Source organism: Tachyglossus aculeatus, chromosome 15 (assembly GCF_015852505.1).
Source record: "Tachyglossus aculeatus isolate mTacAcu1 chromosome 15, mTacAcu1.pri, whole genome shotgun sequence".
Taxonomy (NCBI): Eukaryota; Metazoa; Chordata; class Mammalia; order Monotremata; family Tachyglossidae; genus Tachyglossus; species Tachyglossus aculeatus.
Window position 1 is genome coordinate 23,415,568 of NC_052080.1, and position 12,089 is coordinate 23,427,656.

The 12,089-nt window shown below is 41.8% G+C and overlaps 1 protein-coding gene across 1 annotated transcript in view; it reads right to left on the reverse strand.

Annotated features, from left to right (window-relative positions):
* Positions 1–2,848: 2,848 nt before the first annotated feature.
* SMURF2 (SMAD specific E3 ubiquitin protein ligase 2) overlaps positions 2,849–12,089 on the reverse strand; it is a 69,755-nt gene continuing 60,514 nt past the window's right edge. Inside the window, exons 17-20 of the mRNA XM_038757080.1 lie at positions 10,403–10,523; positions 8,494–8,695; positions 6,404–6,479; positions 2,849–5,954 (exon numbers count right to left, since the gene is read on the reverse strand). Coding sequence (XP_038613008.1) covers positions 5,855–5,954; positions 6,404–6,479; positions 8,494–8,695; positions 10,403–10,523 — 499 coding nt within the window. The 3' untranslated portion in view covers positions 2,849–5,854. The remainder of the gene's footprint in view (positions 5,955–6,403; positions 6,480–8,493; positions 8,696–10,402; positions 10,524–12,089) is intronic.

The window sequence follows — 12,089 nt, forward strand, 5'->3', positions numbered from 1 at the left end:
TGAAACAAACAAAAGGGCAACACTTAAGTCACTAAACTTCAAAGTTGTGGTCATCTTTCACCTTGCCATTGGGAATAATGGCAGCTTTGAACCACGAACACACAGGCGTGATTGGGATGCCTTCCACTCATCCCTTTTCTCCATTCTCATCCCCCGCAAACCCGAGATGTGCCTACCGCCATCCTGGAGGGCGTCATCTTGGTCCTTCTCCCTGACTGCCAAACTCCTTGAAAGGGAAGACAATGAAGATGAAACAACAAATTAAGGGAACACACCTGAGAAAATAATTTTGTCCTCGAGACTCAGCATTCTGTCCTGTTCTAACCATTTCATGGTCCTTTTCCTGACCTGTTCTAGTCGGGAAACACATGTGACTACTTTGGCTTCACTCCTTTGGTGTTGCCTGAAAAGAAACTGGCCAGTATTTGGCTTCTGTTTCTTCCTCAAGCTACCCAAGGGCCCCAGGTAAACTGTCCAGGGTTTATGGTCATTCTCCTTGGTCGCTTATCAGAACTCTCATCCTAGACAACAAAATGCTCCTCCTCCAAGCCTCCCAGCTGCTGTCAAGAATTTCCAGTACTCCAATCCCTTGCTCATGTTAGAATTCACACGCAAGCAGCCAGGCACCCTTGCAACGCTCACTTCCACGAACAAACTCCAGACTTCATTGTTACCAGAGACCTTTCTGGAAGAACACCCAAATCTGCGTGGTATTTGTTAAGTACTTACTTTGTGCCAAGTAATGGGGTAGATACAATCAATCAATCGTATTTATTGAGCACTTACTGTGTGCAGAGCACTGTACTAAGCGCTTGGGAAGTACAAGTCGGCAACACTTAGAGACATCCCTACCCAGATGGGTTAGATACAGTCCATGTCCCACATGGAGCTCACCCTCTAAGGGGGAGAGAAATCTAATCCCCATTTTACAGAGGAGGAAGCTGAGGCACAGAGAAGTTAAGTGACTTGCCCATGGTCTCCTCTCCCAGCAGGCAAGTGGCAGAGCCTGGATTAGAATAATAAAAATAATGGCATTTGTTAAGCACTTACTATGTACAAAGCACTGTTCTAAGTGCTGGGAAGGATACAAGGTGATTAGGTTGTCCCATGGGGGGCTCACAGTCTTAATCCCCATTTTACAGATGAGGGAACTGAGGCACAGAGACGTAAAGTGACTTGACCAAGGTCACACAGCTGGCAGTTGTCAGAGCCGGGATTTTTAACCCATGACCTCTGACTCCGGAGCCCGTGCTCTTTGGTCCTACGATTGCCAGGACCGTGCTCTTTCCACCAGGCTATGCTGCTTCCATGACTTAGAAACATCCAACTATGCAGAGTTTATCCATAATGATTAAAGTTACCCCCTGAAGGCCCAGGAGGAGCCTCAGCCCTCCCACTCCTGGAGCCTGCCCGCCCGCCCGCTGTGCGCATAAATGGCTCTGCAGCTTGCTCCTTAGGAAAAAAAAGCACGGACACCTCCGAGAATCCTGTTACCTGCAATGTGGAGCGTGGAAGGCTGGGCTTCTTCCCCTTTCGTTTTTGTTGGGTTTTTGTTTGCTGTTAAGGATGCCCTGCCAAGACTTATCCACGAGAACTGAATGTTAGCAGATACTTGAAGGGCATTGAAACTACATCTGTAGAAACATTAAGCATAATTGTGCTATTTGTTAAGCACTGATACAAGGTTATCAGTTTGGTCACAGTCTTTGTCCTGCCTGGGATTCACAGTCAAGGTAGGAAGGAACGGGATTTCATCCCCATTTTACAGAGCGGGGAACTCAGGCACAGAGAAGTTAAGTTACTTGCCCAAGGTCACACATGGGACAAGTGGCAAAGTCGAGACTAGAACCCAGGTCCCCTGACTCCCGACGCCTGTTTTCTTTCAGTAGGCCACGTTGCTTCTCAGAATTCATACTAAAAATTTCCATACGCCCAGGACAAATGTTTACCAGCAATCGTCGTATCAGAGCTGAGGACTGGAATGAACCGAAAAATACCTTAAGGTCTGGCCTAAATTCCACCCAGATATGTTACCAATTGAACTTCTCCCAGAAACATTATAAATTGAGCCAAGTAGTTAACCAAACACTCACCACGAGAAGAGGCCAATCCCCAGGGAGAAGCAGAGAGCTAGAGACGATCAGGGCAAACAGAAAGAGAGTAAATGGCCCGAAACATCTACTTTTAAAACTCCCATCCCGGGAAATTGTCCGGAAAGGCCTTGTGGAAGGCCATATTATTATTTCCTGTTCCTGTCTTGGAGCAGGAGCAGAATGTCCTTTGCCACCCAGGAGATGGAGGCTCCTAATCCCCACCCTTCCTTCCCTCAGTTGCCCCGTTTCACCTCCAATAAGAGACTCGAGTGGCTGTCTGCAAGACCACGCAGAGTTGCAGTTTTCAATATTATCGTAAGAGACCCAAGAGTCACTCAGTCATATTTATTGAACTCTTACTGTGTGCAAAGCACTGTACTGAGCACTTGGGAGAGTACGAGATAGCAATGCCCACAAGCTCCCAGTCTAGAGGGGGAGAGAGACCTCCACTCCCAAATTCCCTGGAAGAGACGGCATGGACAAAGCCCCTTCCTCGGTGGCCCCCGCCTCCCTTCTTCCATGCCAGGGTATCCCAGCCCCTCCCTTCCCAAACTAGGCTCCCCCGGCCTATATCTATACACCTACAAAGGCCCCAGATGGAGCACCTAGTTGAATTCCCTTCTGCTCTGATTTCACGTACGATAGGCTAAGCCAGTTTCAGTAGAATCAATACATATACTCTATTCTCTTGATGCCCTGTAAATAAATTAACAAATAAAAAAAAACCTCACAATGTCATTTTACACCAATGATACTGTGACAGTGCAAACCGCATACAATTTATTGCTCAAATTCGGCATGGGCACATACATAGTTTTAAAAACCATTTATACAGATGTTATTGGTAAAGCTCAAGTAACAGCTGGGTGAACATACAAAGAATATCTGCTAAAAACACTCTGTAATAAATACAAATACAATGGAAATGATAAAACTAAAAAAAAAAAAGTCAGTTTGAGGGAGGGGAGAATATTACACCAAGTAAACTAATTACATCTAAGAGACAAAACAAAACTCATTGCATTTGGTAGAATCAAAACCCTAATAGAGTGTTAAAAATAATAAATTGCACCTGGTGGTCTATAGGGTGCCATTTAGACTATAGGTACAAGAACTGTCTGAATGACAAAGCTTACTTTGGGGCATTGGACGCAGACCTCTCACTTCCATCAATGCAGCCTGGCTATGATAAGTTCCAAACAGATGTAGTGACAAGCAACCAAAAAGGGAAAGAAAAAAAAAATGTGCTATTGATTTTAGTCAACACAAGAAAAAGGTAAAAAACAGATCAGTTTGGAGCAAACTGAATCCATGTGCAAAAATCATATGAATTTACACACTGTACACAGCACCATTACAAAACTCTTTACACTGAGAAACATCCTCTGAAATGCACCTCTCTACTGTAGAGCTGAGTTTTCAAGGAGTGTTCAATATTAAACATTTGTAATGAAAAGCCACAGCATGAAAAGATGGCACGGCATTAAGAGTGGGAAAAGGAACAGCCGGTGAGAGGGACAGGTTGAAATAAATATTCACATTAACTGTGGGTAGAAGTCCCAAGTTCCATGAAACTTTACGGGGAAGTTTTGTTTTTGTTTCTCTTGCTCCTTTTGGGGGAAACTAGCCAACATAAATTGGAAGCTAAAGTCTGATAGATCATTATACTCCCGCAGAGCACACTTTGGACAACTGTTTCCCAATTTTGTCGGGGGCCAAAACCAGCTTTATATTGTATATTAGAGGGGCAGGTAATCACTCCGTTATACTTTCTCCTTGTCAGTAGATTCCACCACACCTTGGTACTGGAAGGCTTTCTAAGCATAATGCACACTGCACTGACATGATTCAAAAATAAAGGGCCTACAGCCAAGTGCGATGGTAAAACTTGAAATGTGGTGGTTTCGGAATGGGTTTTCTGGCTACTTGAACAACTCCTCAAAATGGTAGCCAGTGGCTCCAAAATAGAGAGAACATTTGACCCCAGAGGAGAAACTCAAATGAATTCAGGCTGTTCAGTTGTGGATCGATTCTGCTTCTGCTCCACAAGGGAGAAATGGGCCCATCCCGTACCTCTGAGAAAGATACCTCTATTGTTATTTTGCTTCAAGAGCAGTACAGTAGAATTGAGTATTTTGGTATGTTTACAAATGGCATGAATGGACAAAACTAAATAGGCCTACAATTTCAGTTACAAAAATAAACTACTGTTATCCTGACAACTTACTAGAAAGAACTGTTCTTGCTGATTGTTTCTGAGCAATGCGAAAAACTGTGCAGATTTTAAAAATTATCACAGGAAAAAGCCAGGAGCCATTATTTCAATCCCTAGTCCCTAAATTTTCTGCTTCCCTCCCTGATGGCCAAGAGAGTGTATAATAAACCAATCTCTGATTACAGATCATTTTCAAAAACGATCTTTAAAAAGAAAAATTGTGGCACCATCAAAAAACACACGCTGACCTTCACAGTCCCAGTCTGTCCTCTCTACAGCCAGAGGGACTTCCAACACCTTTTCTAAATTTAACTTCTCGAGTAAGAGCTGGATTGGTCTGGGGGTTCCTATTCTTCTGCGTAAATCTATTCATCTCTTACCCACTGACAATGTAAGGGGCAAAATCAATTCCTTTTTAGAACCATCTCACCTGGATTGAGAGTTTGATCGGATAATGGCAGGAAGACAGTTTGCTGAGTTACTTTAGAAAGCTTCCCCACAACATAACTTGAGCAAACCTACGGCATGAGCAGCTAAACAATGATTAAATGTGGTCTGCTGATAGAAGTCTTGAAGCATTAACTAAGATGTAATATAAACTGAATGCATTTTAAAAGTTGGAACGTCAAGAAAGATCATGTCTCAGGCATGAACTGATGTCCAGCAAAGGAGTTGGAAACATCACCTCATTAGCATGCTTTTTTGAAGTTTATTGTAATGAGCAGCATTTCGTTTTAAAATGGAAAGCAAACCCAAAATTGATTCATTACAAAAATGACTATTGAAAAATATCCAAATGACCATTACTCTCTTTTAAAAAGGGACACTCCATACCCAAAAGTACAGCATTGTACCTAATGCAACTGAAATGAGAATCGCGCTTAAAAATAGACAAACTGATATACAAGATCCAAATGGCATGTCTGTATTCAAGGAAATTCATGCTTGAAAAGTATAAAAAAAAAAGACCACCTGGGTAACATTTATGTTGAATGTATAATGCAGAATATCATAATGCTTCAATATAGGAAAATGCAATTAACATGCTAAGTGACTTCATTTAAAAGTTAATGATTCTTTTAGCCAATTTTATTCAAAGTTAGAGTAATCCAAAATATTTATATTTTTGAAAAGAGCAGGAATAGGTGCTGTTCAGTATCATATGTGTTTAAATCAAGTTGAAACGTAACTTGTACCGATCGCTGAAGTTGTGCCTTGGTGTTTTAGAGTGTAGAAATCAGATAGGCAAATAGAACAGATTACCTTTTACAAAAATAGTAGTCTTTAAGTGCAGAATACTGCCTAACTGTGGAAACATAGGAAAAGTCAGCATTCTGTAGGTTCAAGATATTAGTTTTTAAATAGCAGCTGAGTGGCCTCCTTGAAAAGGAATTCCAAGTGTCCTCCCCTCAGAGTTCTAGAGTTTAAAAAAAAAGGGAAAGGTTTTTCTGTATTTCAAGCATCTCTTGAATTTTGGTTGAAGGGGAGGAGGCTTTCTGACGGAGAGTTACTATAAATAGAGTCTCGAGTAAGTCTGCGAAGGCTGTCACTCCACAGCAAACCCACATGTTTCTTCAATGGCTGTTAGCAGCTTCTCATACAGCTTCTCATAGCTTTCATAGGGAGGAATGTCTATTCGATTGAAGCTGTGAACAAGCAAGTGAAATAATAAAGTAAGATTCATTCACTCAATAAACAGACACATTCCCTGTCCACAAGGAGTCTGGATGGGGAGACATTAGTATACATAAACAAATATAATAAACCAGATCAAACTTCACCATCCCCGAGTATCTGAACAAAACACTGCTGGATGGCCATATACGGCTCTCTGTTTCAATTGTCTAGTACCAAGAAGAAAAGGTTACCTCCTTGCAGTATGACTTCTTCAAAAAAAAAAACAATTAGTAAAGGGAAAGGCCACCACCACCACCACCAAGTAAGGCTTCTTTGTATCAATCCTGACTGCAAAAAGCAAAACTTTTAGCCCCTTCGCCTCTAAACGCTTCAGCACTATGGGAACATCAAAGGAAAAGGAAAACCAGTTTGCCTCCCTTCCACCAGGCAGGTGGAAAATGTAAGGTCAGTAACTTACCAAGTGTGAGCTTTGGGCAGGTTATTAGTGCTGGCGTCAATCTGGTGTATTGTGAAGAGTCTTGGGCCTGCCGCACCTGTAAATGGAACCGAGGTTGGAAAAGGTCACCAGAGGCCCTCTAACCCAGCATCAATCCAGGAAAAGAGGGATGGAGCACACACGGGGCACAATTTGGACCGACAGCTGAGAATGAAATTGACAGCAAGGTTAGTGACTGACTCCACTGTCCACAACTCAGGCCCTCTTTCCGGGAAAGTCTCCTTGGGGCGAGAAAAAAATAAATCACATGCTGGAAATAATGCTGGGATTTTCCCCCCTATTTAAAAGCCAAGCATTTTAAGCAGTACATTTTTTTAAAAAGTAATTTTGATCAATCCAAGGAGACTGTATAATGAACCGAATGCAAGAAGTTCATCATCATCATCATCAATCGTATTTATTGAGCGCTTACTATATGCAGAGCACTGTACTAAGCGCTTGGGAAGTACAAATTGGCAACATACAGAGACAGTCCCTACCCAACAGTGGGCTCACAGTCTAAAAGGGGGAGACAGAGAACAAAACCAAACATACTAACAAAATAAAATAAATAGAATAGATATGTACAAATAAAATAAATAGAGTAAAAAATATGTACAAACATATATACATATGTACAGGTGCTGTGGGGAAGGGAAGGAGGTAAGACGGGGGGGATGGAGAGGGGGACGAGGGGGAGAGGAAGGAAGGGGCTCAGTCTGGGAAGGCCTCCTGGAGGAGGTGAGCTCTCAGCAGGACCTTGAAGGGAGGAAGAGAAATTCAAGATTACAGCTGTCATCATTAAATGACAGGCCAAGCAATTTAGAAGATCTCAATTTATTATTTCTGGAGGGAATATGTACTGAAAGATGGCAAGGGTGAACATGAAAAAAGGGGACTGGAGAAGATATAGGAGTTCCCATAATTACTTCTCATTTGAGCCATAAACTCAAACATGGAAAGAAAAATTCCAATCGATGCATGTGGCTTCCTGTTTTCCCCCTTTCTGTTTTAATGGTTTAGCTATGACTGAACACTTTTAATGTACTTCCAGTATAATGAGAATTAAAACACCGCTCCCCGAAAAACAACCTTCCTAACCTGGGAATGGAGCTATGAAGGCTGCTAAAGGGTGTGGTATCGTGTTGGCACTGCCACCCATGTGCCTGCAGGAATAGGACAGCCCCACAATCAATCAGTGGTATTTACTGAGTGCTTTCTATGTGCACAGCACTGTACTAAGTGTTTGGGAAAGTACCACACAACAGAATAAGCAGACACCTTTCCTGCCCACAACTAGAGAGTGGCCCCACTTTCTGGTTGGGGTAACTGCTGGACTGCTTTTCTGGGCTGAGATCTGCGGGTGGCTGCTTGGAAGGATGGCCCTTTTCAGGAGAGAAGCAGAAAACGAGGCTGCGCTCAAACAGCAGCAGAAAGGTCTAGCGCTCCCTAAAAGCAGAAGTTGTCCAGGGAAAAAGGAATTTTGGGGAGCTGAAACAGCAAAAGGGAGAGGGGGAATACAGCTAGTATTTGCACATGGCCCAGCTTTAGCAAAGCAACTCCAGGATGGGGAAGAAATTTAAGTTCATAACTGCACTAAATATTGTTTTCTTAATGCTGATTCCCAATAATAATAGTAAATGTTAGGCCCTTACCCTGGGCCAAGCCCCCTCCTAAATGCTGGAGTAGACCTACGATAATCAGGTTGGACACTTTCCCTTTCTCACATGGGGCACAGAGTCCCCATTTTACAGAAGTTCTTGCCCTGGGTCAATCAATCAACGGCATTTATTGGGTGATTTTACTGCGTGCAGAGCACTGTACTAAGCAATGGAAGAGCACAATACAACTGAGTTGGTAGAAACGTTCCCTGCCCACAAGGAGCAAGGTCGCAGAGCAGGCCCATTGCAGATCAGGATTCGAACCCAGGCCCTCTGCCTCCCAGGGCTATGCTCTTTCCTCTGGGCCATGCTGCTTCTCCATTATTTTAAAAAAGGGGTAAAATAAGCACAATCCAGACTCCAGCACCAACAGCTGAAATGACCCACTCAATTGGTGCACCGCCCTTTTACCTTGTAATGCTTTAAAGCCCTGCAGAGGCACTCGGGATGATCCAGTCACAAACTGAAGCAACCGTGCTCGCCTTTCTTCATCAAAAAGCTCCACAGCTTTCCAGAACCATTTCACAATGTTGCTGTCTGGCGTACAGTGTTTTAACCGGGTGTTTACCTTCCAATCGCTCACGTCGATTTTTCCAAGGCCACAGATGATGAGCTGTCAGGATTGCATATACGACGGTAAACAAAGGACATACTGGTAGGAATACAAATCATTTCTCTAGAATGAGATGGAGTGGGTGAAAAGACACCCACTGAAAATCTCCTCAGATCCACAATATACTTGGGCCCTTTAGGACTGCATTATCTTTTATCAGAAGTATGCTCAATCTAATTTTCAGGGGGCTCAAAGCAAAATCACCATCCTAAATTGAGCAGTTCATGACATCATTTAGCAAGCAAAACAGTCGCTCTGAATACACGTATATTTGAAATTCTTTCCTGCATTAATGTATGAGCTGAGTTTACTAAAGGCTGATAAAAGGAGAGGGGTCACACTGGTAAAATTCCAACCTTCACACAGGGAATTTCTAGTTTTAAGCCTAATTCTGCCTCAGAGTCGCTAAGTGGTCCTAGACTACTTCCTGATCTTGTTGGCTCCATTCACTCCTCTCAAAGTGAAGCATAATATTCAGCTGCACAAAAGTCTTCAGTAATCCAGCAACTGTAATTAAGAGTAACATATTGCTACGCAGTCTGATTATTAAACAATGCTGTCGAATCGGTTCATCGACTCAGATGACAGGGCATTTTTACAAGCAGAAGAATTTTAATGGTGGTAGACAACTACATGGAATCAATGGCACTCACTGGTGCAACCTTCAAACCCAAAGCTTCCAGAGCTTGGTCCATCTGACAGATGTCCAAAAAGATGCTAAGCTGAGCAGTGACCTAAATGTCAAAAATGATCTACACATACATAATGTATAAGAAACTTTGTCACATCAGCTAAGTAGCAATGCCAAGAGTAGATTCATCTCTCATTATTAATACATGTTATTTTCTAAGCACGCCACTAAATGCTGCAAGTTGGGCAGTCCCCATCTATCGGCTCACAGATTAAAGTAGGGAGAAAAGGTACTTAAATCTCATTTTATAAATGAGGGAACTGGTACAGAAAAAGTTAATTAGCGTAGAACCCACGTCCCCTGATTCCCAGGCCTATCTTCTATCCACCATGCCACGCTGCTTCTCACTGACATGTAAAATGCAACTATGGCAAAGAAAAAGAATGACAGTGCTTTTTACATTTAATTCCTCCCACCTGCTGACATTCTATTAACAAACAGTCAACTTTCAGTTTTTATCCAACTTGTATTTTAACCAGGTTCTGTGCTGCTTCTCCCTCTGATTTCCTGCTTTTCATCTATTCCACATTTCCTAACACACCCACCAGAGGGTGAAACGCGGAAACAAAGTATATGAAACTCAAATTCTAGAAATGAATTGGTAGGGAAAGGGACTGGGAGTGGGGGGAAAAAAACTGAAACTAGGATTTGGGACAATCTGTAAAACAGCTTCCCTCCTCCCGTAGTTGGGTAATAAAGAATTGGCTCTACTTGTGAAAACGCCGGAAAAAAAAAAACGCCCTCTGATATCTGTACATTAAATACATTTGATGAAACTTCCAGGCCTTTAGATATACACAGGATGGGGAAATGAGGTATGGTCAGGGACAGATCAATTTACTCTGCAAAATTTGATTCAAAAAAAGTCTATCCTGGGGAACAAAATTCAGAACATTGCACCTGCAAAATTCTAAAAAGCACTGGATATGCAGGCTTCTCTCTTACTTTGTCTCAGAAAAATGCCTCAGCCTTTCATTGTTACATCTGATGGCATAAAGAAACTTGAATGCACTGACCTCTAACTCCTTTTCATCAAATGTCTTCAGCAGATGTTGTGGAATTACTTCATTAAAACCTTTTTGAAGAGCCAGAAACTGAGCCTCAATTCCTCGTAAAAATCTCCAGTTTACATAGAGCCTGTAACAATAGTACAAGAGTCCCTTGATACACTTGATCCCCAAACAGCAACTCCAGTGTCTTAGTATTATTAAAAGGAAAATGTAACAAATCACAACCTGTCTAGCCAAAACCTAGTGGCACAAGAATTTAGAGAAAGAACAAACTGGGATGCAGAGCCTTCAACATGGGATCTGAATGGGGAAATACATCCTTCATTAGCAAAGAAACAAGAGTTGTACTTTCAGTGGCTTGGAAGATTTTAGGAAGACCAAATTCAAAAGTCAAAAATTTTATTTTCAGCCATCAAAAAATGTCAACATATCAACCAGCCATGATGCTGATGCTGGCTGGTGAAGACAGAGATAACCTCTTCATTTTCACTTCAAAAAAACTTTATATATACATTTCTTATCTTTTTTTAGAGTTACATCACACTCAATATTGGGGTTAAAATGATTATCTTCCAGTCCATTTTTAAATCTCATGCTTACTTTATGATTAGCTTTGGCAGAATGCTTGATATCCATGCTGGAAGAACTTTGCAAAGTTGAAGGGAAAAATCAGGAACACATATTAAAAACTGTGAATAGTAATTTATCTACCCCAGCGCTGAGAACAGTGTTTGACACAGAGAAGGCACTTAATACAATAATAATACTGATGATGATAATAATAATAATAGGAAAGTGACTACCAACTCCACTACACTCTCCCATACGCTTAGTACAGTGCTCTGCACTGAGTAAGCATTCACTAAATACCATTAACTGATCTAATTCAGTGTTATTTTGAAATTTTGAAAACTTCAGAATTCCTTCAACTATCTCTTTACTTTGATTTCCATCTACTTTATCAGTGCTCTACACACAATTAGAGCTGAATAAATACCACTGATCTATACGTCATACACTCCATTACCCTCACTCCTACATTCTTTGTTTATTGTACCATCCACTACACCCACATGGTAGATTCTTTATTTCTCCTCTTTTCTAAATGACGTTTTCCAATTCTCTTTATTTATGATGGCATTTATTAAGCACTTACTATGTGCAAAGCACTGTACTAAGCGCTGGGGAGTTTACAAGGTGATCAGGTTGTCCCACGGGGGGCTCACAGTCTTAATCCCCATTTTACAGATGAGGGAACTGAGGCCCAGAGAAGTGAAGTGATTTGCCCAAAGTCACACAGCTGACAAGTGGAGGAGCCAGGATTCGAACCAATGACCTCTGACTCCAAAGCCCGGGCTCTTTCCACTGAGCCACGCGCTTGTTGATAAACCTTTCCCTGCACACTATTTATGAGAATCATAATACTCTGAATGCCATCTTCTCCTGATCCTCTGTCTAAGGATTATGAGCCAGCAACACTGGTGCAGAAATGTGGGAGCATGCATTCATTCACTTAAAATTCATCTTTTTAGTATACTACTGAAGACTTAAAGGAAAATAAGTGAATACAGAATTATTATTATTGACAATAATAGTATTTGTTAAGCGATTACTACGTGCCAAGTACTGTTCTAAGCACTGGGGTGGATACAAGGTAATCAGATTGTCCGTCCCACATGGGGCTCACAGTCTT